Source organism: Fringilla coelebs (genome assembly GCF_963513975.1).
Source record: "Fringilla coelebs genome assembly, chromosome: 22".
Classification (NCBI taxonomy): domain Eukaryota; kingdom Metazoa; phylum Chordata; class Aves; order Passeriformes; family Fringillidae; genus Fringilla; species Fringilla coelebs.
The window spans coordinates 9,213,694-9,239,923 of record NC_140048.1 but is presented as its reverse complement, the minus strand read 5'-3'; the positions used below and the strand labels follow the sequence as shown (position 1 = coordinate 9,239,923).

The following is a 26,230-nucleotide window of genomic DNA, read 5'->3' as shown; positions in this document are numbered from 1 at the left end:
CCGGCGCGGCGCTCGGGGGCTGCGGGGAGCGCAGGGCTGGCGGCGATGGCTCTGTAGATGTCCGTGCGGCTGTGCGTGTGTAGATGTGCTTGTATTTATAGATGATATACGTACACAGAGGGATGAGGAGCGTAACACCGCCTTTCTTAACATTTCCTGCGGGAGCGGGGATTCAAACCCGGCCGGCGGGGATCAGAGAGGCTCCGGTGGGAGCGGGGCGAGTCTGCAGCGCGCAGGTGAAGGTGGGCGGCCCCGGGGAAAGTTCGCCGCCGCCCGGGTGTCTGGAGCCCCGCGGGCAGAGCCGGCACCGGCCGGGGCTCCGTCCTCCCGGCGGGCGCCGGCGGGGCGGGGAGGGGTCGCGGAGCGGCGGCGGGGGCGCAGCGTTTAATTTTAATTATTGCATATAAATAAATAAACCAGGTGTCAGTTTAAAGGAAGCAGGGGGGGCAGGGTGAAAGGGGGCTGGCTGGCTGGGCGGCGGGGAACCCTCCAGCCTGGCGAGAAGGTGGGTTGATCTAGGGGAATCAATAAGCTTTTTTTTTTTTTTTTTTCCCCTTAAACCAAAATAATGTCTACGGCAGCAGAGACCTCTCCGAGATGTCAGGTATTAGTGCGGAGGGGCAGATCTGCGAGGCACACGGCAGCTCCCGGGTCTACGGTACATTAGGCTCTCCGTGGGAGAGGGATCCCAGACAGCTCTGCTGGGGAGCCAGCCCAGGAGATTTGTTAGCGGGCTGCTCCGGGGGATACCAGCCACCTCCGGCACCCGAGCGCCAAAGGTGCTTGTGCTGCTGCTGCTGCTGCTGCTGGCGCATTTCAGCCAAACTCCAGCCAGAGCGAGGGCAAGTTGAACCGGAGACATTGGAGCCGCTGTGCTTCGGAGACGCCGGGGCGCACGGGGAGCGCGGCGGCACCATGCCTGCTATCAAGAAGGAGCGACTTGACAGGGAAGAGATGGCCCTGGCAGCTTTTAACCAGCCCATGGAAACCTTACCTGACTACCTCGCGCCTCTGGCCGCCGCTGCCATCCCGGTGGTCACCCCGCACCCTCCGGCTTACGAGCAGATCTTCGCCCACCGCGCGTACCTGGGCTTCCACGAGCCCCACCACCCCCACCCGCACCACCCCCACCACCTCCCCGAGGACCTGATGCTGGAGAGGTTTTCCTCCATCCCGGATTTCCAGCCCTTCTTTGACAACGGAGAGCCTTGCATCGAGGTGGAGTGCGGGGAGAACAAGGCGCTGCTCTACATCAATAAGTTGTGCCAAGGGAGCAAAGGACCCTCCATCCGGTACCGGGGAGAGTGGCTCACCCCCAACGAGTTCCAGTTCGTCAGCGGCAGAGAGACGGCCAAGGACTGGAAGCGCAGCATCAGGCACAAAGGTAAAGGCAGCGCTGCCCGTGTGGGGGTCCCCGCTCCTCCTCGCGTCTCCCTCTCGCCCCCGTGCTCGGGCAGCGGCACCCGCGGGGCGCCCGGCGCCGGGGAGCGTTCCCGGCGAGAACCGAGCCCCCTCCCCGCTCCCCCGGCCCCTGTCTGCCGGATCCCCGCGCCCCGGTACCGCCGAACTTTTCCGAGCCATTTGGGACCGCTTCCCTTTGGGAGGGGGGGGAGGCTTTTTGGGAAGGCGGGGGGGATTTGGGGGGCCCCTCTCCGCCGGGGAGAAGTTTGATGTGGAGCGGGCGGAGATTTGAACAGCGGGCGGGTGGCGGGGCGCGGTGCCCGGGGCGGTCGGTGCCCGAGGCTCGGGGCGGTCGGTGCCCGGGGCGGTCGGTGCCCGGGGCTCGGGGTGCGGTGCCCGGGGCTCGGGGCGGTCGGTGCCCGGGGCTCGGGGTGGTCGGTCGGTCGGCCGGTCGGTCGGTGGCCCCCGCCCTCCCGCCGCCCCTGCGAGCCGCCGGCGGTGTCGGTGGCGGCGGCGGCGCCGCGGGGAGCGGCAGCGCGGCCCGGCCCGGCACCGGCGGGGCGGCGGGCGGGGCGGAGGGGGTGTTCCCCTCGCAGCTGGGTGGTGCGGGACCTCCGCGGCGCCGGCGGCTGCTGACGGGCGCCTGCCCTGCCTCCCTCCCCTCCCCGCCCGAGCCGGCGCCGCAGTCGCGGCTCCGCGGCGGAGCTGCTGCTGCTGCGGGCGGCAGGTGGAGAGCGGGGCCGGGGGGAGCGGCGGGGGCGGGCGGGCGCGGCCCGGGCGGCGCGTAATGAGCCCGGAGCTGGAGGTGGCGGCCCGGGGGGCTGAGGAGCGATTAGGAGGTGACTGACACCTCGCCGCGGTTATTGATCGCCGGAGAGCGGGGGCAGCGCTTCGGGGCCGCGCTAATTGTCGCCGCCCGCTTCTTTGATGGCCGCGCTCCCGCTGCCTTCGGGAAGCCTCAGTTGCTCTGGGGTGAGTCAGGAGCAGCGGGCGGAGGAGCAGCGGGAGGTGCCCGGGGCCGTGCCCGCTGCGGGGGCTGCGGGAGCGCCTCCGGCCGCGGCTCCCCGGGGCTGCGGCAGCGCCGGCACCGAGCCCGGCGGGGCTGCGGGGGCCGTGCCGGGCTCCCCTCCCCGGGACCCGCGGGGGCCGTGCCGGGCTCCCCTCCCCGGGACCCGCGGGGGCCGTGCCGGGCTCCCCTCCCCGGGACCCAAACTTGGCTGCAGGGCAGGCGGGGATGGGTGCTGGTAGGCAGGCAAGGGGAGGGCTGTTTATATGGAAGCAGACGCGTGCCTCCCCCTCCCCCCTTCCCTAAATACTTTCCTTTTATAAACGTGCTGATTCTTTTTCTTCTTCTGCTTTTTCTTCTCCTCTGCATATAGGGAAAAGTTTGAAGACTCTTATGTCCAAAGGAATCTTACAGGTACATCCTCCAATCTGTGATTGCCCTGGGTGTCGAATTTCGTCTCCAGTGGTAAGATTATTGTTAAACTATGTGCTTTAGTTAAGACATCTTCCCTCTCCTCTGCCTCCTTCCCTTAAAAAACAAAACAAAACAAACAAAAAAATCCCTTTGCTTCTGTGCTGGTGGAACCGTGATCTGTGAGGGTCATGGAGGCTGCGAGAGCCCTGCCTGCCCTGTGAGGGTTCCAGCAGTGTTAGAGGGGAGCTTGGAAGCAGAGCAGATGGGAAGAGCAGTGTTTGAGCTGAGGGAAGCAGCACTCGGTGGGATTTTTTGGTTTTCGGGGGGAGCTGTGTGTGTGCAGAGGCAAATCACGGAGGAGCCTCTTCCGTGTTCCCACCCCTTGGTTTCTGTGCATTGTGCACAGGTGTGAAAGTGGCTAAATAAAGCAAAAGGGAAATGTAATTGTGCCCACGTGTTAGAGTGAGAGCGGGCATTGTACAAACCATCGGCTGGAGGAACAGCTCAAATGCTGGCAGCTTGAGCATCGTTCATGGCATAGCTCAGTTGTGGCTCTGACAGATCTGTCCTTCCCAGCTTTGGGGCTCCTTGTGTATTCTTGCTTTTATCCTGAGACTTCCGAAATCTCTCATCAGCATTTTTGTGGAAAAGATGTTGATGGTATAAATAAAAGGTGATTGAAAACGTAGTAAAGTAAGGCCTTAAAACAGTTCATGGTGTGTAAAAATAACCATAAAGTCCAACAACATCTAACTGGGAGGGCAGAGCTGTTGGTGTGGGGAACTGAAGCAGCTCTTGGTCTGAAAGAACAACAGCTTAAAACATTGCCAGTAGCACTGTGGAAACAAATGCAGGTGGAAATTTCTGTGATTCTATCTGCTGGAAATCAGCATTTTTGGTTTTGTTGCTTGCTTGGGCTGGAGTGGACAGCCTGTTCAGATGCAGTTTCTCTGTGATTGGAAATGACAGAGCTGGGAGTTCCAGTCCTTCCTGCCTGGTGTCTGTGTGTGCTACAAACACCCACGGCAGGGGCTTGGAGCAGTAACCGAGTTCCAGAAGCGAATGGGGAGATTTGTCCTGCAGCCACCCCACAGCCCTGCCTGCTGTTTAACCCCAGGGGTGCTGGAACCTGGCTCTTCCCAGCTCCTGGAGTGGGGGGCACAGGGGGGGATGTGGAGTAAGCAGCCTTCTCCAGCTGGGGGTTCTGTCTGTCTTGCCACTTGTGTGGCTCAGAGCCAAAAATCTGCCGGTACCAGGGGTGTGCTGCTGGTGTGGGGATGCTGAGAGGTGCCTGGCCAGGTGATGCTGTCTGCTGCACGTTTTCTGGGCTAGCAGTAGCCAGAAGGTCGTGATGCACTTTCCTAGCAGCATTTTCAGGGTTTTCAGGTGTGTTTCCAGATGGGAAGAGCTCTGCATGAAGCCAGTGTGTGGCACAGCCTTTGAGAATGGATTTAGAAAGTACAGATAGAAGGGGGAAAAAAAGGTTGGTGCCGTTTTGGGCAAGGAGAAATAAATCTTTCTGGATTTGCCTCCCACTGCTTTCCAGCTGGGAAGGGGGTTTTGGATGTCAGAAATTGCACAGCAAGGCCAGAGCCCAGTGAGGAGTTCTGTCAGAGCTGTTTCTCAGTGCTCCCTGCACTTTCTGTGCTGTGCTTAGTGCATGTCCCTGACAAAAGGAGTTCCACATTTTGAACCTGAATTCCTTGGGTAGTGCTTTGTGGTAGCTGCATCCACTGCCCATCAGAGCAGTCACACGAGGAGGAGGATTAGGAATTGGGCATGGTTTCTGTTTCCCCATTTAGCGATTGCCCATTCGAGCACCGCTGAGATCCAAGGGCTGATTCTCCTCAAAAGTCGAAACGCTTTATATTTTATAGTGCAGATGACAGAGACTTGCAATGCCTGGTCTCTGTGTGATCCGGTGGGGGTGTGGAGACGGGGAGCCGGTCCTGTCTGCAGCTGCTTCCCCCGCTCTGAAATCAGTCCTTGGACAGCGGGCAGTGCCAGCCAAGCTCGGCAGTGCCCCGGGCAGGGGGCAAGGCGGCCGCCTTTGGGGTCTGCACCTCTGCCCGCCAGCCCGCGGGCAGCGAAGGCAGCGCTTTGCTCCGGGGCTGAGCCCGGCTGTCGCTGCGGGAGCGGTGACCGTGTCCCCCCGTGTGTGTCCCCTGTGCGTGTCCCGTGTGTGTCCCCTGTGCGTGTCCCGTGTGTGTCCCCTGTGCGTGTCCCGTCTGTGTCCCCTGGCAGCCCCGAGCAGCCCTGGGGCAGCGCCGGCGGCTCCGAGCCCCTGCCCGGGCGGAGAGGGGAGGGCTCGGTCTGGAGAGGAAATTGCAGCAGCCGCAGCCCCCGGGCTGGCAGCGCCCCCGGGCCGCGCTCCGAGCCCCGGCCCCCCCGGTCCCCCCCGGTGCCCCCCGGTGCCCCCCGGCCGCCGCTGGCGCCGCGTCCCCCGCCCGTGACCCGGAGGGGCCGGGGCTCGGCGCCCGCCCCCCGCCGCCCGCGCCGCTCGTTTGCTGCAGCTGCAGACGGGGCCGGCGCCGGGCCCCGCTCCGCCACCGACCGCCGGTTTCCTGCGCGCCCCGGGGGGAGCGGCCCCGCCGGCGCCTCCTCCCCCGGGCCACCCCCGCGCCGCCGGCCGGGCGGGCGGCCATCCATCCATCCATCCATCCATCCATCCATCCATCCATCCATCCATCCATCCATCCATCCATCCATCCATCCATCCATCCACCCATCCACCCATCCACCCATCCATCCCTCCCTCCTTCCCTCCTTCTGTCCATCCTTCCCTCTGTCCCTCCATCCATCCCTCCATCCTTCTCTCCATCCATCCTTCTGTCCCTCCCTCCATCCCTCTGTCTGCCCTTCCTGGGCCGAGGTGCAGGCACAGGGGGAAGCAGGGGCTGCCCCGGGCTTTGTGCCCACACAGAGGTTTCTGGACGGGAGAATGGCCCAAGTCCCTTCAGTTTGGGGAGGCACAGGCTGCCAGACCTTCCCAGAGCGAGCTGCCAGCTGTGAGCAGGGCTCTCCCCCACATTTGTACTTGTCAGTTTTGGGCAGGCACAGTTCCTGCTGTTGGAGCCCTGGATGGGCTCCAGGGTGTTCTGGTGAAGCCCTTTCCCTCCAGGGCTCCCTCTGCTCCAAACCCACCCCTGCACTCTCCACCTCTGCCTGCAGCCAGGGCTGGAAGGGGCAGAGGGCTCCCAGAGGCAGGGAGAGGGGAGAGCAGCTCTGAAATCCTTATTGAGAATGGCTCAGGTCCCTGAGCTCCAGCATCACACAGCCAGGATCCCGGTGGAAGGACAAACCTAACCCCAGGATTGTTTCCCTTACAGAGAGGGTGTGACCCTCGCTGTGTGTTCCACTCTCCAGTGCTGCCTCTGACAGGAGTCAGGGCTGGAGGCTGCCTGCTCCTCATCCTCCTTTCCCATGGTTTCTGGGCCAGGGTGCCTGTTTGAAACCCTTGTGGGGTTCAGGTGGAGAGGACCCATTTCCCCAGAGCTGTTGTGGCATGGCCACGTTCAAACAAACAAACAAACAAACAAAGCAATAAATAGCAATAAATGCTGTTTGGGCTGGCCGTGTCCATCACGTGCAGAGGCACAGGGTGGTGTGCAGGGCTGGGGCTCTGGCAGTGGGAGCTCATCTGCTGGGGCTGTGTTTTGCTCTTGCTCTGATTTATATGTGAGTCCTGTATTTGCTGCTTTTTGCTTTTTGTCATCCTGGTTGTTGTTTTCCCTCGCTGCCCTGAGGTTCAGGCGTCAGTCCAAGACTTGGTCAGGGATGGAGAGAGGAACTCTCTGCTGCTAACTTCAGAAATGTCAGTAATGAGAAAATCTGTTCTTTACCCTGAGGTTTCTGAGCCTCCTCCTGGTCCCTGCTTTGGGAGGAAGGCAGCTCTGTGTGTCCCAGGGAGTGGCTTTGTGTCACTCCTGGTGCTGGGCTCCTTTCTTTCCTTCCCTGGTGTTCCCCTCCTGGCTGCTCCTTTCTCTCCTTCCCTGGTGTTCCCCTCCTGGCTGCTCCTTTCTCTCCTTCCCTGGTGTTCCCCTCCTGGCTGCTCCTTTCTCTCCTTCCCTGGTGTTCCCCTCCTGGCTGCTCCTTTCTCTCCTTCCCTGGTGTTCCCCTCCTGGCTGCTCCACAGTTTCCTTGGGAGCCAGGAGCAGAGCAAGGCAAGGAAGGCCCATCCTGGGGCTCCTGAGCACGGTGGGATCCAAATTCAGAGGCTTTTGCCAAAAGGGGAATCTCCCACACCAGGCATGAGCCTTCCAGGAGAACTTTCCTGTGCTGAGAGGACTTTGCCTGCTGAGAATTTCCTTGGCTGCCTGCAGGAGCAGGATTCATTCTGAAATTTCACTGAATAGATGAGATTTGGGTTCCTTTCCGAGCTGCTGCGGGCTCGGGGATGGGAGCTGGAGAATGTTGGGGTTTGTGTGCAGGGCTGTTTTCATAACTTTGCCTTTGTGTCCCTCGGGGCTGCCTCATGAATGTGGAAAAAGCCCCTCTGTAAAGCAGACTTATAAAGCTCCAAATCCCCCCAAGGACTTTGGCACAGTCTGTTGATTTTTATTTGTGGTTTCATGCTGATTTGGTTTGTTGCTTTTAATCCAGCACATTTTAGTTCAGGTTAGTGTTTGTTGGAGGTTTTGGGCTTTTTTTGTTTGTTTGCAGGGGTTGTTTTGGTTCTGTTTTGTTTTGTTAAAGGGCTTGGCCCAGGTGGATTTTAACCCGTGTTGCACTGCAGACTTGTAAGTTCAAGGTGAATTCTTAAGAGAAGTTGATTCAAGCTCTGTCAGATTGCAGCTCTGGGGAGGAGCTGGAGATGAGGGGACTCCTGCTCTGAAGTGGGGTGAGGGACCCCCAGAGCCCACCCAGTGCTGGCAGGGCTGCTGAGCTCGGGGGCAGCTCCTGCTCTGGGGGCAGTGGGGACCCCTGTGCCCCAGAAAGGTCCCTAAAATCCCCTGCTGGGGGTCAGAGAGCGTTCCAGAGGGGATTTTGGGGGCACACAGCTGGAAATGGGATCAGCTGGCTGGGGAGAGCAGTGAAAGGCTCCTTAGGGTGGAAGGTACTGCTGATGGTCCCAGCTCTGCTCCTCTTCCTCTTTCCCCATGGCAAACACTGGAAATGGAATCAGCTGGCTGGAGAGGGGCTGGAAAGGCTCTGTGGGGTGGAAGCTGCTGCTGCTGGTCCCAGCTCTGCTCCTGGGCAGGAGCAGCAGCAGCAGGAAAAGGAGCAGTTATTGTTCTGCACAGAGGCAGAACAAGCCCAGATCAATGGCACTGACGGTGCCAGCACAGTGCTGAAGGATTTAATTTTGTGGATTATTAAATACCCTCTGGAAAGGAAAATATTAATTGGATTGCAGGCTTGTGAGGGAACAGCAGAGATGTAGGAGCAGCTGTGGCTTAGGAAAATAATTTTATTTTACAGGGGGCTTTGAGGGGCTCCAGGGGGGTGAGGTCTGGCCTGGGGCAGGAGCTGGGGTGAGGATCCCTGCTCTGGCAGGGAGCAGTGGGGAGACAGTGGGGGTGGAAGGGCAGAGCAGGGGCCCTGCCTGAGGTCAGGGCTTGTGGAAAGCAGGCCAGGGCAGAGGGGGAAAGAAAATCCCAGCTGAGCTTGGTGTGTCAGGGCTGTGTGTGGAGGGAGCACATCCCCTCCATCCCTTACCCACATCCAGCACGGGGCTGACTCCCTGAAGTGTCCTGGGCTCTGCTGCAGGAAAAGGCAATTTCTGAGCCCTCAGGCTGCCCCAGGAAACCGGCAGCTGGTGCTGGAATTCTGCTCTGAGGGAAGGAAAGTGAAGGCTGGGAAGGAAGACAGACAAATAAATGTGGGGGAGCAGGGGGAGCAGCATCATCTCGTTAGCGCCGTGTCAAGGGCAGTGGAAAGGTGACACAGGAGAAGTAATTTTGCTGTCAAAATTATTTAGAGATGTCATTAAACTGCTTAGGGCTGTCTCTGGTGCTTCAGGGCACAGACACCTGGTGTTCATTTGCTCTGCTGTGTGTCCAGACTCGCTGGCCCGGCTCAAAGGGAGCCTGGTGGCACCAGGGAGCTGGCAGGGAAAGGGTGGCCAGGAGCAGGGTGAGCTCCCTGAGAAACTTCATTAATTTAGAACTGTCCATCAGGTGGGGTCTGCAGGGCTGCTGGACTCTGCAGGGAGCTCCTGCTGTTCATTCTGGGGCACTTTCCTGCTGGAGGTGCCCAGGGCAGGGCTGGGAGCAGCCTGGCAGGGTGGAAGGTGTCCCTGCCTCTGCCACGGGCTGCAGTTTGAGGTTCCTTCCAAGCCTGGGGTTTTGTGATTGGCCCTGGGCTTTGGAAAAGAAATCCGCCCTGTTTTTATTTAATTATTGCTTGGCCAAAACACTACACTCAAAACATCACTTTGCTTGCTCTCTGTATTTTTCTTTTTCTACCTCGTTTGTTGCTTTGTGGGGTTTGTTTGTTTGTTTGTTTGTTTGTTTGTTTGTTTTTCCTTCCCCTCCCCACTGTGCATCCTCCTGCCCCATTTCTCCTGTGCCCAGTCTGTTTCCTTTATCTGGAAAATGTTTTCCTCCTCAGGAGTCTTGTTGGGCACCTTCCCTCTATTGAAATGCTTCATTTTCACCTCCCCAGCTGAGGAATTCACGATTCTCCCCATTTCAGGCTCCTTTTTCCTGCTAGGACACCTCCCCTCCCTCCCCTGGCCGGTGTCCCTGGGGAGCTCAGGACAGCCCCTGTGTCCCAGAGTTGTGTTTTCCAGCTGAAAAGGAAAGGGAAAGAGGCAGGGAAACCTCTCTGAGGGGTTCCTGGGTCTGTAAATAATCCAGAGCAGCTCTGCTGGGCACTGGGGGTGTCTGTGCACAGCCCTGCCCTGCCAGGGCACTGCATTCCCTCCCTGGTGTAGCCAAAGCAGTGAGGACAGGAGGAAATTCCCCTTTCCCTGGCTCAGAAATCCAGAAATCCAGCCTGATAAGGGCTTTCCTTGTGACAGTGTCTGAGGGTGAGAGGGATGGATGGAGGGAACTCCCTGTGCTGAAAGGTTCTTGCTCATTTATTCTGCCTCCAGCCCACGGGGCAGTTGTAGCTTTTACTTTATTTTGCATCTGGGAAGGCCATGGAGCCCAGATGTGCCCTGGTTTGGGATTAGCTGCACAGAAACCCAAAATACAAAAATACATGAAAATACAAAAAAAACTGGGTAGTTTTTTGCTCCTTGTGGGTTCAGACTCTTGGCACCTGATCCCTGCCTGGCTGCAGAGGGACTGGTGACACGGTGCTCACACCTGCAGGGAGTGTGGGTTAAACCTCGTGTTTGCTCCGAGCTGCTGCCCAGTTCAGTGCTGGGATCCATTTCAGAGGCAGCTCTGGGATTTTAAAGCACTTCAGGACTTTTCTAAAGGACCTTTAAAGCACTTCAGAGGAGCTCTAAACCAGCCCAGCTCCCTGTAGGACACTCAGCTGTTCCTGCCTGAGGTTTGGGGCTGGGGTGGATCCAGCTCTGCTCCCCTGGGAGCCCAGCCCAGCCCTGCCTTCATCCCCAGGGATGGGAGAGGTGCCACGGGCTGGGATGGAGATGCTGCTGCTGCTGCTGGGTTGCCAGGGCAACCAGAGATGGCCCCTGAAGACAGGAAAGGGCAAACATTCCTTTCTGCTACAGTGGGAGCATCGGTGATTGAATGAGATTAGATGGAATTAGATAATCCTGGAATTCTCAGTGATTTGACGCCAGGCCTTTATTAAATAAGTAAAAGTACCAGCCCTTATAATAAAAATGAATTCTTTCAGATCAATAACTTTCCCTGCTGCTCGTCACAGCTGTGATTCTTGAGATCTCTTTTTCTGTGGCATGGGCTGAACCACACAAACCTGCCTTTTTTTATTTATTTTTTTTTTCCTCTCCCAGAGGGGACAATAATATCAATTCCTCTTTTATTTCCCCCTTGTGATTCACCCACTTAACCCTAAAGTGCCCTTGCAGAGGAAGGCACTGCAGGGTTCTTCAGGGATGATTCTGTGCCCTGGAATTTACAGCTCTGGGGTTACTTAAGCACTGCACACCATTACTCTTAGCTAATACAGTGTTGGAGAGTTAAAGAAAGAAAATGAAAATACAAAAATACAAAATACATGAAAAATACACGAAAATATGAAAATACAAAAAAACCTGAGGGTTGATTTATTCAGGGTTTTTTTTTGAGGTGCAGCTGCAGCCACCCCTGCTGAGGGTGTTGCAGGCACAGGGGCCAGTTCAGCTCTCACAGCTCCTCTGCAGAATGCTTTTAATTCTGAATTAAAATCCAATTCACTTTCTAATTCCTGCATTAGCAGGGTGATTTCTCAAAACATCTTTGGCTTGAAATTGATGAGCTGCTGGTGCAGGGCTGGATCTGGGCTGGTTTGTATCAGCACTGTGGATCTGGGTTTTGGGGTTTTTTTGAAGTCTCACCTTGCTGTGATGGATTTCTCAGGCAGAAGTTCAGTTAAGAGTAATTCCATGAGGCTGGGGAGCATTTCTGTCCCCTGGCTGTGCAGAGGGCAGAAATCATCCTCGCTTTGGGAGGATTTAGTTCTGCCTTTGATGTGTCTGCTGTTGTCTTTAAATCACTGTAGGACCTGCGAAAAGTGCGTTTAAAGGATATTTGAAATGATGGGCTCCGAGTTGCTGTGCTTTTCCTCCAGCTGAAAAACTTCCATGCTGGGAGTCATCCTGGGTGTGTGCTGGGACCCCTCCAAGCCCTGCACTGCTTCTCTCCTGAGAACAGGAGGGAAAACTCATTTTTTCCCCCAAATCACGAGGAAATACTGACATGGAGCAAAGTGAGAGAGGGGGAAGGACAGAGGAGGCTGAGAAATGAGTGTGCAAGGGAAACTGATCTGCCCTGGGGACAACCCACCCTCAGCAGCAGGAGAACAGCACCAGGTGCTCGTTTTTGGGATCCTGGAGTGGTTTGGGTTGGAAGGGGCCTTAAAGCCCTGAAATCTCCTTCCAGCCCAGGCTGTCTGGGGGCTCAGGCAGGCAGAATCCTCCCTGCAGGGCTCTGTCCCACAGTCAGAAAGTTGTGTGGTGTCAGAGCAAACACCTCCCAGAAATCCAAGCACGTTGTGTTGGCACCGTTGTCTCAGCAAAAAAAGATGTATTGGTTTAACATATTTTCCATTAACAAGCTTTAATTTGCATAAATTATATCACCCTCTGTTAATTTATTATTACTTGTTCGGTTTCCTCTATTTCATTATTTCTCCTGGGGGTTATAAAATTACTGGGATTATTCTGCTTAAGCTTTTTAAAATACAGTCACAGTGCTGTGTTTTCCCATTCACCTTGTATTTCCTCATTGTTCTGAGGCTCATTAAAAACCTGAGTGAAGTGTCTCAAGAACTTCCCTGGACAGGAATTCTGCAAGTCTTGGAGAGCAAGGTACCCAAGTTTGGTGATTTAAATCATTTTGGAAGTTTCTGTTTGGACACCCCCTAATTTCCTGCTGGAATGAGAAGGGTTTTGTGTCCCTGCTGGGTGAGAGCTGCCTTCCTCCCCCAGAGCAGAGGGAAAACTGGAGCAGGTTTGTGTGGGAAGAGGTGAGGGGCAGGGGGGTTCAGCAGCTCAGGTGTGCTCAGTTCTCCTGCAGAGCTCTGCCTCTCTGGGAGCCCTGCCTGCAGGTGAGCAGGGAGAAGAGCCAGGTGTTGGCTCTGGGGAGGGGCAGCAGCTCAGGGGCATTCCCAGGTGGGAAGGGCAGAGGGGGGCCAGGACTGGGATTTCCTGGCACTCAGCTTTGGGCAGGTGCAGCTCCCCTGGTGTGTCACATTCTCTGAAAAATCACATTCACGTTCTCTGAAAAATCCCCTCGGCCAGGGCTTTGCTCCTGGGGAGCTGAGGAGCCTCAGAGGAAAAGGAAAACAATTCTTTCCTCATTGCTTCTCCTGTGTTGTGCTCACACGTGGGAAGTGTTTGGAGATTGTTTGATTGGATTCTGCTGGGAGTTTTGACTCTTTGGCCAAGCTGTGTGGGGGCTCTGGGAAGAGTCATTATTAGCTGATTCATTATTAGCTGATTTATTACATCATCAGCTAATAATGAAAGAGTTTTCAGTAGTATCTTTTTAGCCTTCTGTCAGTATCCTTTCTGTATTCTTTAGAATAGTTAGTATAGCATTCTTTACTGTATTATAGCATCATGAAATAATAAATGAGCCTTCTGAGAACCTGGAGTCAGGAGCCTCACTCCTCTCTGCCATGGGCATCCCCACAGCACAATCCTGGTGCCTGTCCCTGTCCCAGCTGCCCTCCTGGGCTGGGTAGATAACACCCAGGGATCAGGCAGCCCTCAGGGGCTGCATTTCCTTCCCCCCACATCCCACCTTGGCTGGGTGAAAGGATCCACAGTTATTATTCCTTTACCTTGTGTTTTCCCAACCCTGCTCTTGCCTTTTGTTTACCTTCCCGACTCCAAATGTGATTTCAGAGGGGATTTTCCTGCAGTTCCAGCTGGCACCCAGTGTCCAAACAAAGGCAGTTGTGTGCCTGGTGCTGCTTTGCTCTGGCTGTGTTTGGGCAGGGCTCACCTGCCTCAGCAGCTCGGGGAGAGCAGATCCAGCTGAGCCTCTGCAGGCTCTGCAGGGATTTGTCCTTCTGATCCTGTTTATTTTAATGGGGCATTCGCTTCTCAGGAGCTGTCTCAGACCTGAGCTGGTGCCTCCACAACTAAGGGGGGTGTAGAGTTTGACCCTGATTGGATTGAACCCTTATTTTGGCTGTTTCTCCATCAGATTTTGGGTTTGTGCTGGGTTGGAGTTGGGTTTTGCCTGTGCAGCCCTGTGCAGTTCAGGGGATGTTGTGCTGTGCTCTGACATTTGTATTTTACTTTTGCTTTGAGCTGGAGTGAGGGAAATCCAGAGAAAGATCCCTGGAGCAGGATTTGTCCATGGCAGGAACTCCTGGAACAGGATCTGTCCATGGCAGGAACTCCTGGAGCAGGATCTGTCCATGACAAGAATTCATTTCCCAGTGTTATTTATAAACACAAATGTTGTAAAATCGTGTGGTGTCACCTGGTGGGGCTCCCAGCGTGCTGAGCCAACTGGGTGAGTGTTCCTGGTGATTTTTGGGGTGCAGGAGTTCATCCTTGGCAGCTGGGTGAGTGTTCCTGGTGGTTTTTGGGGTGCAGGGGTTCATCCTTGGCAGCTGGGTGAGTGTTCCTGGTGATTTTTGGGGTGCAGGGGTTCATCCTTGGCAGCTGGGTGAGTGCTCCTGGTGATTTTTGGGGTGCAGGGGTTCATCCTTGGCAGCTGGGTGAGTGCTCCTGGTGGTTTTTGGGGTGCAGGGGTTTATCCTTGGCAGCTGGGTGAGTGCTCCTGGTGGATTTTGGGGTGCAGGGGTTCATCCTTGGCAGCTGGGTGAGTGTTCCTGGTGATTTTGGGGTGCAGGGGTTCATCCTGGGCAGCTGGGTGAGTGTTCCTGGTGATTTTGGGGTGCAGGGGTTCATCCTGGGCAGCTGGGTGAGTGCTCCTGGTGTGCAGGGGTTCATCCTTTGGGTCTGTTGGCGCTCACAGTGTCAGGGGTCTGTGGTCCTGGTGCTCAGAGTGACCCCAGAACACACCTGAGAGCAGGCAGGGTGAGTCCCCTCAGGTGTGTCCCCCCTTCCTGGGGCTCTCAGCATCCCCAGGGCTGGGCCAGCTCAGTGCCAGGAGCAGGGCAGGGATCCCCCAGCCAAGGGCAGGAGTTTGGGGTTTCCCTCCTGCCTCAGCTGCCTTCTCCAGCTCTCAGGAGGCCTGGCCAGCAGTTGCCCAGAATGAGTTAATTTTTTATTGGATTGGAGTCAGGCTTCATGGGCTGGGGAGCTGCAGGAGCCAGGACTGGCTGCAGATAATTGACTTTCTGTGCTGTGGCCACCTCCATCAGATTCACCTGGGAAACCTCCCCTGCTCTGCCTCTCTGGCCCTCCTGGGCTCAGCCATCAGGAGGAATGAAATTAAACCAAGTTAAACCAAATTAAACCAAATTAAACCAAATTAAAGGTGCCCTCCTCGGCCCTGGGGCTGTTAACCCCCCTGCAGACCAACAAAAAGCAGAATAACCCAGCTGCAGAAAAACAGATCCAGGAAAAAATGGCCTTGCAGGGTGTCCCCAAGGTGGGATGGGCAGGGATGATGTGCCCAGGGATGGGATGGGCAGGGATGATGTTCCCATTCCCCAGGGGCTGTGATGGGCAGGGATTTTGCCTCTCCAGCTCTGCCCTCTTTCCCCACCTCCTTCCCCTGCATTTCCTTGTGCCTGCCTGATCTCAGGACTGAATCTCTTTTTAAACAATTTATTCCCATTATTCTGTAGAATGCCTTGGTCTGGTACCAGTGTTTGCTTCCTGCAGCCCCCTCAGGGTAAAAATAAAAGCCCCAAACTCTCCAGTTGTGCTTGGAGCCCTTTGCCATCCATCAGCCAGGGGTCACAGGAACTGCAGCTCAGGTCTCGAAACCTGCAGGAAATCAGTCTTGGTTACACGTGAAATAAAGCAGTCTATGGGGAAAATAACCATAAATGTTCATTATTTGTACAGGAAAATCAATTTGTAGGCCAATTGACCAAATAAAGTAATGCAATTTGCTGGGAAATCCCCCAGGTGTGGCAGGCAAATGGCAGAGCAGGGCTGGAGGCTGAGCTGTGTGTGGGGAGCGTGGGCTGGGAGGGACAGGAGGCTGGGACAGGGAGTGGAACTGCAGAAAAGGGCCCAGCCCATCAGGGGAGAGGGAAATCGGCCTCTTTGGGTGGTTCTGCATCAATTCTGTGTGTGGCACCAGGAGGGTGCTGTGGGGAGGGGGTGGCAGGGACAGGGACAGGGCAGGGAACTGCTGGTGGTGGCTTCTGGAGCCTGAGCCACCGGGAGGTCGGGGGACTTGCTTGGGATTTCTCAGGGAAATTGTGCTCAAGGGGGTTTTCTTTTCTCTTGAGGATAAAACAGCCCAGACATGAGCTGGGCTCTGCTGTCCCCTGGTTCCAGCTGTGGCACACGTCTGGCTGTGCCCCATTTCTGTCCTTTTGTCCTCCTGGAGTCACTGCCAGAGCCTGTAGAGCCTCCCAAGGCACAGTGAGGGATGTGACAGTCCCCAAAAGCTGGGGGGGTTCTCCTGCTCTGTCCTGGCTCCTCCATCAGCTCTCCCCTGCAGAGAGCCTGACTGGTTTTCCCAGGAATTCTTCTGCCTTTCGCCAGGTTTATTTAGAAAGTTGAAATCGGATTTTTATTTTTTTCCAGAGGAAAAAACCTATTATTTAAGAGGAAAAAACCTATTTATTATTTATTATTTATTATTTATTATTTATTATTTATTATTTATTATTTATTATTTATTATTTATTATTTACTATTTATTATTATTTATTTATTATTATTTATTTATTATTTATTGTTATTAATGCTATTATTTAAGACTTGCTGGCTGTTCCCCCCTGCTCCCTCCTGCCCTGGGCCATCCCTGCTGGGCTGGAGCAGTTCCAGGTGACACTGGTGTCCCTGGGAGGGGATGATGGAGGACAAAGCTGGCAGTGCCCAGGGCACAGGGCTGGCAGGGGATGCCCTGGGAGCTGTTTATTCACTTTCCCTGGCCAGGAGGGGGGATGAGAGCCTGGCCACCCTCCTGCCCATGAGCTCTGCTGGGATGCAGCTCCTGCAGAGCCCAGGGCTGGGTTTGCCCCTGCAGCAGAGGGCTGGGAGCACTCTGGGCTAATGAAGGCCCAGGGGACAGGGCAGAAGGATTATCCTGGCCCTCTGAGAGGTGTTTACACTAATCACAGCTGAAGGTGAGTGCAAACTCTGCCAGCTCTCCTGCAGGGGATGTGTGCTCCCCGCTGCTGCCTAATGCCCTCATTAAAGCCATTCCCCCCAGGTTTGCTGCTTGGAAAAGCAAAGGAAAATATCCCAGGCTCTCTGAACCTCCCCCTTTCCTCTCCTCTATCTTTATTATCAATAAAAAGAGGGAGAGAATGCTGTCTGGGCTTGAGGATTTCCTTCACATATGGAAGAGATTTGGAATTCTCCTGCTCCCAGCGCTGGCAGCTCCCAAAGCTCCCCCAGCCTGCTCCCTGTGTTTCCCAGCCTTACCTGTGAACATGGGCTGCTTTCTCCTGCAGGTTTTTATCCAACAGGAATTGTTTGTGAGGGTTCAATCCCAGGCACGTGGATCACCTTGCAAACAGCTTGGATATTTTCACGTGGGAGCAAATTCTTGGCCTCGCTGGGGTTCCTGTACCAGTTCCACTGGGACTTGGATTAAAAATAAAATCCAGTTCCAGTGGATTTCCTGGGCTGAAGTGACAGGTTCTGTGGGGCAGTGCAGTGCAGCTCCCTGGCTGGCAGGCTGTTTCCCTGCTGCTGGCAGGTGTTCCTTTTCCAGGGAATTCCAGGCTCAGGAACTCCCTGGGCTGCTGGCAAAGCTTTAGTTGAGTGGTGACGTGGAATTATTGGTGGGAAATATCTGGAGGCAGAGATTGGTGCCTGTTTGTGCTGCCTCCCTCCTTCCCTCTCGGTGAGGATGAGGTGCAGGCTGGGGATGAAGGCCTGGGAGGGGCTGGAAGTGCAGGGCTCGGTCAGGACTGGAGAAATCACAAACAGAAGTGCCTGAGCTGCAAAGTGACAAAGTGTGAGCCACGTGTGACGGCTGTGGCTCGTCAAGAAGAGCTTTCTGACAGAGATGAGCGAGTTTTGTTTGGTGTTTGTGGAAATACTGAGGTTCCTCACCCAATCCTGTTTTTTTCCTCTCTCCCGTGGCAGAACCGGGGCCGCCTGGCAGAGAAGAGGAGCATCCCCCTGCCCCCCAGCAGGGTCCCCAAGAAGGAGCTGGGCCCCCTCCTGTCCCCCAGCGAGGACAGCCAGGACAGCGACAGGAGCAATGGGCAGCAGCCCCAGGTGAAGCAGGAGGAGGATCTGCACATCAGTATCATGAAAAGAAGGTACCTGCAGGCAGGGCTGGGGGGGCACGGGCACAGGAACCTGGGCAGAGCCAGCCCTGCCCCAGGGAGTCACCTCCAGGGCTGGGATCCCCCTGCCAGGGACACTGGGGTCACCTCCAGGGGCACTGGGGTCACCTCCAGGGCTGGCATCCCCCTGCCAGGGGCACTGGGGTCACCTCCAGGGCTGGCATCCCCTGCCAGGGACACTGGGGTCACCTCCAGGGCTGGGATCCTGCATCCCCCTGCCAGGGACACTGGGGTCACCTCCAGGGCTGGGATCCACTGCCAGGGGCACTGGGGTCACCTCCAGGGCTGGCATCCCCTGCCAGGGACACTGGGGTCACCTCCAGGGCTGGGATCCCCCTGCCAGGGGCACTGGGGTCACCTCCAGGGACACTGGGGTCACCTCCAGGGCTGGCATCCCCCTGCCAGGGGCACTGGGGTCACCTCCAGGGCTGGGATCCTCCTGCCAGGGGCACTGGGGTCACCTCCAGGGCTGGCATCCCCCTGCCAGGGACACTGGGGTCACCTCCAGGGCTGGGATCCCCTGCCAGGGCACTGGGGTCACCTCCAGGGCTGGGATCCCCCTGCCAGGGGCACAGCCCAGCTCACAGAGGGCACTGCTGGGGATTTTCACTGCTCCTGTCAGGAGAGGAGTTTGCACTCTGGGTTTGCAGCTTATCACTCTCTGGCCAGGGCTCTGCACCTTTGGGAATTGCATGGCCAAGAAATCATCCATGGGCTCCAGCTGTGTGAAATCCAGAGGTGTGGGGGCCCCAGGTGCTGCCTCCTGCTCTCAGTTGGGCTCAAACTGTGATGGAATTGAAGCTGAAGGGGGGGTCAGTGCTGGGGAGCAGAGTTTGGGGGGCAGCAAGGTGTGTGGGGTTCTGTGTTTGGTTCCAGAGCAGCAAGGTGTGTGGGGTTCTGTGTTTGGTTGCAAGCTGTGGGGTTTTGTGTTTGGTTCCAAGTCTCAGAGCATCCTCCAGGAGCAGGGCAGCAGTGATGGAGTTGCAGGGGGCAGGAGGAGCTGCTTGGTTCTGGCCCTGCTCTTCTCAGTGCCGTGGACATTCCTCCTGGGATTGTGCAGCCCTAGAGGAAGAGGAGAAGGGATGGCCTTGGGGGAGTGCTGAGCCTCACCTGGGCACCTCAGTGCCCTCAACATCCAGCTCCAGAATTCCAGATTCTCTCCTGGGAGGCCTCAGTGCCCTGAATATTCAGCTCCAGAATTCCAGATTCTCTCCTGGGAGGCCTCAGTGCCCTCAATATTCAGCTCCAGAATTCCAGATTCTCTCCTGGGAGGCCTCAGTGCCCTGAATATCCAGCTCCAGAATTCCAGATTCTCTCCTGGGAGGCCTCAGTGCCCTGAATATCCAGCTCCAGGATTGCAGGCTCCCAGCCCTCTGGAGAAGCAGGAGTTTCAGGGGGTCTGTGACCCCACAGAACGCAGCCCCCGTGCAGGTCCCCTGTCATCTCCCCGTGATGCACAGCAGGGCTCAGCTCCTCAGACAGCCCTGGAAAAGCAGAGCAGGGGGAGCTGGGGGCTGTAATTGCTCCTCTGGTGTTTGATGTGCTCCTGGGCTGGCAGTGCAGGGGCTGTTTGTTGCTCAGACAGATGCTGGTACCCTCAGCAGCTGAGGAGGGAGCAGGAGGCAGAGGAGCAGCTCTGCCCACGAAGCCTCCTTAATTAATTTGCTCGTTGCAGCTGCCCAGGGGTGCTGCTGGAAATGGGAAAGAGCTTTGGGGACACACCTGGAGCGCAGGGAACCCTCCTGGTCAGCTCTGGGGAGCTGCCCTGCTCCTCCTGCCCCTTTAATTGTGCCTGTAACGCTGCAGAATCAGCGCTGGATTGCCTCATTAGGGGGTGATAACTGTCACCGATAATGCTGGGCCCCCCAAACACAGATTCCCTTATCTGGAATCTGTAATTGCTGTAATTGCTGTGCCTGGTTCGTTGGGAGGTGGAGGAGGAATGTTTGGCAGTGATGCCCAGGGATGCTCTCCTGCAGCTCGTGCCTCTTGCCTTGGTTTCATTTCCTCGGGGGCAGCAGGGTTCTCCCGCTGGGTTCAGCCCTCCCTCGTTCTGTGCCCTTGTTCTTCCCTTCCCTGGGAGCTGGGCTGTGGTGGGGACAGGCAGAATTCTGCGAGGACAGGGACAGGGACAGGGAAAACCAGGAATTCAGTGTCCAGGGAGCATCCCCGGCGTCCAGCCCCAGCGTCCCCGGGCATTCCTCCCTCGGAGAGGGGAACCCGGGGGGAGGCTGGAATTGGGGCTGGAATTGGGGCTGGAATTGGGGCTGGAATTGGGGCTGGACAAGGCAGGAATTGGGGCTGGAATTGGGGCTGGACAAGGCAGGAGCTGGAATTGGGGCTGGACAAGGCAGGAATTGGGGCTGGAATTGGGCTGGACAAGGCAGGAGCTGGAATTGGGCTGGACAAGGCAGGAATTGGGGCTGGAACTGGGGCTGGAACTGGGCTGGGCAAGGCAGGAATTGGGGCTGGAATTGGGGCTGGACAAGGCAGGAATTGGGGCTGGAATTGGGGCTGGAATTGGGGCTGGACAAGGCAGGGGCTGGGGCTGGGCAAGGCAGGAATTGGGGCTGGACAAGGCAGGAATTGGGGCTGGAATTGGGCTGGACAAGGCAGGAGCTGGAATTGGGGCTGGAACTGGGGCTGGACAAGGCAGGAGCTGGGGCTGGACAAGGCTGGAATTGGGGCTGGAATTGGGGCTGGACAAGGCAGGAATTGGGGCTGGAACTGGGGCTGGACAAGGCAGGGGCTGGAATTGGGGCTGGAACTGGGGCTGGACAAGGCAGGAATTGGGGCTGGACAAGGCAGGGGCTGGGGCTGGGCAAGGCAGGAATTGGGGCTGGACAAGGCAGGGGCTGGAATTGGGGCTGGAACTGGGGCTGGACAAGGCAGGAGCTGGGGCTGAGGGGCTCTGGGGGTGCCCAGGGTGGAGCAGGGGTTCAGGAGCAGGAGATGAGTGAGATGAGTGCTCAGCCCCTGCCTCTGACCTCTCCTTTTTGTTTGTTTGTTTGTTTGTTTGTTTGTTTGTTGCAGGATTCACACCCACTGGGATCTGAACATCTCCTTCCGAGAGACCTCTTGCAGGTACCATTTTTGGGCACCTCTCTGTGTGGTAGGGTGAGAGTTACTGATTTGCTCCTGGGTGCTGATGGATGTAAATGAACATTTCTGTCAGTTCTGGGTTTGTTTTTTCTTCCTCCCTTTGTTCCTCATCCTCCCCTTCCCACACACCCTCTCTTTTGTTTTTATTTTGGGGAGGTTGTGGGGTAAACAGTCCCTTTTACATTGGAAGAGAGAATTGATGAGACTTCTAAAGAAAGCCCAATTTTGCTGTGTTTATTCTGGTCCCAAGAAGGTGGAAATTCATAAATTGAAGCTCTCCAGTTGCAAACTGAATATTCCTGTGTCACCCCTGACATCCTGGGCGTGGTGCATTATCTTCATGTGCTGCCAGCAGTCACAAACTCTTCTCATCCTTTAAAAATCCAGCAATTTGCACTAAAACCTGGCATTTTGAAAGGTCTCTTTTAACCTGGACTTCCAGATCAGGATGCAGCCCTTGAGTTGTAGAAAACTGCTCAGTTTTTGGAATGGGAACAAGAAATCTGGGAAACTTCTCAGGGAGAAAACAGAGCAGGAGGAGGCAGGGTGGGGGTCTGGGGGTGCTCCCTCCACTCCTGGGTGCTGGGGAAATCAGGATCTGCTCCGTGGGATCTGCCAGGGAGAAACTGGAGTTTAGCTGAGAGGGGTTTTTTGATGTTTTGTGTGAGCCTGTTCAGTTAGAGATGGAAAAAAGGGAAGAGGTGGAGCACAGAGACAGCATCCATGTCTTCAACTGGAGAGGGAATTCAACCTTGGCCCTGGGAATGAAGGTGGGGAATCCACTGGACTGGTCCTGCAGCAGGGAGCAGTGAGGGCAGAGAATTCTCTGGTTTTTAGCCAAGCACAGGCTGTGGCTCTGAGCCACCAACCCCCCAATTCCTGAATTTTCCAGCCTTAGGAGCACGAGCCCCCAGTGAGCACAGGAGCCCAGCAGCCCCCAGCACCCAGAAAAGCAGGTTTTGGGAGGCAGCCCTTGGAATAGCTGCTCCACACTGCTGGGACTCTCAGACACAAAAGGATGGATTCCTTCCAGGCAGAGCCTTTCATGCGAAATTTCAGCCCAGAGCAGAGTTTTTATGGCTGTTATAAACTCCTAAAAGGCAGAGGTTTGGGGTGGAAGTGCTGACAGTGCCTTAATTAATGGCCCTGTGAGCAATGATTCTGCACAATGGCAGCTGAGGGTGCCAACACCTTTGGAAATTAGAATCCCTGTCTTGAAAAAATAATTCTGAGCTTGCAGGCGTGGAATAAAATAATGGTCTGATTTTTATGTCAAATGCATTTCCTGGTCTTCCTCAGCTTGACTGTTCCCTCCAGTTTAGCTCAGTCCTGGGAGAAAGCTCAGTGATTCCCCCTGGGAACAGAAGTTTTGCTTTTCCTGAGGAGTCCAGCTGTCAAAAGCTGCCCACCCAGCCCATTTAGAAGGGAAAAAACCTGGTTCTGCTGTGTGGCAGAGGAAGGATTTGGGGTTTCTGTATTTGAGCAGCCCAGGTTGCCAGCACCCAGCCTGTAAAGCAGATTTCAGTCCCAGCAGGGCTGGCAGAAACGTTCAGGTGTTGTCACAGACCAACCCTGCTGGGTGTGGTGCTGCTGCCAAAGGGGAATGGAACAGGGCAGGCAAGAGGAAAAGGGACATAAATCAGGCTGGGGGGAGGAGGAGGTGAAAAACACCTGGGAGAGGAGAGGGGAGAGGCAAAGAAAATGGGAAATGCGGTGATTTAGTCCTTGCTTTGGAAAGGAGAGCAGGGGAGGATTGAAAAGCAGCTCTTGGTGGAGGTGTCAGGGCTGCTCCTGACTCAGCAGAGCTCTGCTGGGTGACACAGGTGACACAGGTGACACTGTCAGGGGCACAGCACTGCTGCCCTGCCCTGCCCTGCCAGCACTGACACAGCATGCCTCTGGGGCTGCCTGCTTCCATGCTTTTATTTCCCCTAGGAAGCTTTTCCTGCCTCATCTCTGAGGCCTGAGAGGGACACTCAAAGGTCAGGGGGGGTTTCAGCAGCTGGGGGCTGAAGGTGAGCCCTGGGCAGGTGAGAGAGAGCCCTGGGCAGGTGGGAGAGAGCCCTGGGCAGGTGAGAGAGAGCCCTGGGCAGGTGAGAGAGAGCCCTGGGCAGGTGGGAGAGAGCCCTGGGCAGGTGGGAGAGAGCCCTGGGCAGGTGAGAGAGAGCCCTGGGCAGGTGAGAGCCAGGGGCAGGTGAGAGAGAGCCCTGGGCAGGTGGGAGAGAGCCCTGGGCAGGTGAGGGAGAGCCCTGGGCAGGTGAGAGGGAGCCCTGGGCAGGTGAGAGAGAGCCCTGGGCAGGTGAGAGAGAGCCCTGGGCAGGTGAGAGAGAGCCCTGGGCAGGTGGGAGAGAGCCCTGGGCAGGTGAGAGAGAGCCCTGGGCAGGTGAGAGAGAGCCCTGGGCAGGTGAGAGGGAGCCCTGGGCAGGTGAGAGAGAGCCCTGGGCAGGTGGGAGAGAGCCCTGGGCAGGGATATTTATTCCATAGGATGTTTAAAGGATATTTCTTTAATTGATATCAGGCTGAATTCATCCAGCTCCTTCCTGCCCTGGGTTTGGGCAATGGGCTGCTCAGGGAAATTGTTGAATCCCCCTCCTGGGTTTTTGGGAATCAGGCACAGCAGAGGTACCTGAGTGGCTTTTCCCTTTCCTACAGGGATAGGGCCAAACAAGGGGAAAATTTGGAGTGATGAAAAGTATGACTTAATCTGAATTAATTATGTCATCATCATTTCATTAGCAGCACTCTCTGCTCTTGCTCTCCTTCCCAGGAAGATTTATCTGGCTGCAGGGATGGGGTAGGGAAGGGAGACCATTTATGGACCAGCAGAAATTCAAGTGCTGAAGGGGAGTGGGAGCTGACAAACCAGTTCTAACTTGCATTTAAAGCTGAAATTGCATTTCAGATAAAGGTGGGAAAAGCTGTAGATTCCTACAAGAAAAGGGGAAGGTTTATTAAGAGTAATTCTGGCCATGTTTATCTCCAGTGTGCTGAAATCTTTGGTACATGGGAGGGGGTAATGGACTTTTTGTAGGGTATCCTAAAGGATTTGGGATAAACTGAGCATCTGAAGGCCACAGACAGCCTTGGGAAGAATTCCTGATGCCTTTCAGCTCACATAATCCTCAAAGGAAGAGCCAGTCCACAAAGAACCAACCTGCTTTGGGGTCCAGGCTGGAGCTGGAGACTTTCTGTGCCCCCTCCTCACAGCCCTGTGGGGCTGGGGTGCTGTGGGGTGTCCTGGGATGCTTTGGGGTGTCCTGGGATGCTGTGGGGTGTCCTGGGATGCTGTGGGGTGTCCTGGGATGCTGTGGGGTGTCCTGGGTGCTGTGGGGTGTCCTGGGATGCCTTAGGATGTCCTGGGATGCTGTGGGGTGTCCTGGGGTGCTGTGGGGTGTCCTGGGATGCTTTGGGGTGTCCTGGGATGCTTTGGGGTGTCCTGGGGTGCTGTGGGGTGTCCTGGGATGCTGTGGGGTGTCCTGGGTGCTGTGGGGTGTCCTGGATGCTGTGGGGTGTCCTGGGGTGCTGTGGGGTGTCCTGGGATGCTTTGGGGTGTCCTGGGTGCTGTGGGGCTGGGATGCTTTGGGGTGTCCTGGGATGCTGTGGGGTGTCCTGGGATGCTTTGGGGTGTCCTGGGTGCTGTGGGGTGTCCTGGATGCTGTGGGGTGTCCTGGGGTGCTGTGGGGTGTCCTGGGATGCTTTGGGGTGTCCTGGGTGCTGTGGGGCTGGGATGCTTTGGGGTGTCCTGGGTGCTGTGGGGTGTCCTGGGTGCTGTGGGGTGTCCTGGATGCTTTGGGGTGTCCTGGGATGCTTTGGGGTGTCCTGGGATGCTGTGGGGTGTCCTGGGATGCTGTGGGGTGTCCTGGGATGCTGTGGGGTGTCCTGGGTGCTGTGGGGTCTCCTGTGGATCCTCCCTCCCCTCCTGCCCAGCACCAGTTCAAGCTCTTTATTTCATTTTCCGTTTTCCCCCGTTGTTTTATTCCACGCATTGCGTTATTTTAATAGGATTTTAATTTTTCACCAGCTGAGGGGGGTTTGGGGTGCTCAGAGAGCCCTGAGCCCCACATCCCTGTCCCTGCTGAGCAGGACATGTCCTGCTGTGTCCCTGACAGGTCCCACCTCAGGGATCCCTCTCCTCCCCCTCTCTCAGGGCGCTGTAATTCCAGCTTTTTTTATTTATGAGCTTGCAGAGAGCTGAATGACAAAGCAGGCTTACAGTAAAAACATCTTCATACTTATTTCCACCTTATTTTGGAGTTGCCAGCCCTACTGATCATTTTTATGAACTGTCATGAGCATTAATGAAATTTTATGGGCATTTTGCTGGGGACATTGCAGGATGATTAATTTGTTTTTCCAGGCTCAGGCTGCAGGGAGATTTAGGGCTGTGCTGCCCATGGGGAGGGTTGGGATGTTCAGCCTCTCTGCTCCCTCCAGTTGGGAAAACTTGTTTATCCCTCCTCTTTTCCTCTCCTCATTGCCCCTTTCCCTCCCTTGTGCTGCTGGGTGAAGCTCAGGGGGTGCAGGCACAGGGGGGAGGTGGGGAATTGTTCTCTGGCAGATCTCTGGACAGGGAGTGACCACAGTGGGGAAGTTTTAAAAGTTACCCAAAAGGCCTACCAATAAAAATATAATATAAATCCAATATAATATATAATAACAGTAATAACAATAATAACAAATAATACAAATATTTAATAATATAATATATAATAATATACAATGTAATATAATACATAAAACATAATATACATAATATAATAAATAGACATAATATAATACACATACATTTAATAATATAATATATAATAATATACAATATACAATGTAATATAATACATAAAACATAATATACATAATATAATAAATAGACATAATATAATACATATACATAATATAATACATAATAATAAATAATAGTATTATATTATATTATATTATATTATATTATATTATATTATATTATATTATATTATATTATATTATATTATATTATATTATATTATATTATATTATATTATATTATATTATATTATATTATATTATATTATATTATATTATATTATATTCCTATATATAATATTAAATATCTTTAATATATGTAATTATATAATAAATATAATAATACAATACATAATACACGTAACAATATAATATATAATACAGTATAATAATATATAATAATACAATATAATAGATCATTATATATGATGTAATATAAATATAAAATATAAAAAATATAAATATAAAATATAAAAAATATAAAATATAAATATATATTATATATTATATATTATATATTATATATTATATATTATATATTATATATTATATATTATATGTTATATGTTATATGTTATATAATATATATAAAAT

The 26,230-nt window shown here is 54.7% G+C and overlaps 1 protein-coding gene across 1 annotated transcript in view; it reads left to right on the top strand.

Moving 5' to 3' along the window:
• The first annotated feature begins 250 nt into the window (after nucleotides 1–250).
• Nucleotides 251–26,230, top strand: part of SAMD11 (sterile alpha motif domain containing 11) — a 75,330-nt gene continuing 49,350 nt past the window's right edge. The window contains exons 1-4 of the mRNA XM_084220135.1: nucleotides 251–1,384; nucleotides 2,781–2,872; nucleotides 17,550–17,728; nucleotides 20,789–20,839. Of these exons, the coding sequence (XP_084076261.1) occupies nucleotides 598–1,384; nucleotides 2,781–2,872; nucleotides 17,550–17,728; nucleotides 20,789–20,839 (1,109 nt within the window). The 5' untranslated portion in view covers nucleotides 251–597. The remainder of the gene's footprint in view (nucleotides 1,385–2,780; nucleotides 2,873–17,549; nucleotides 17,729–20,788; nucleotides 20,840–26,230) is intronic.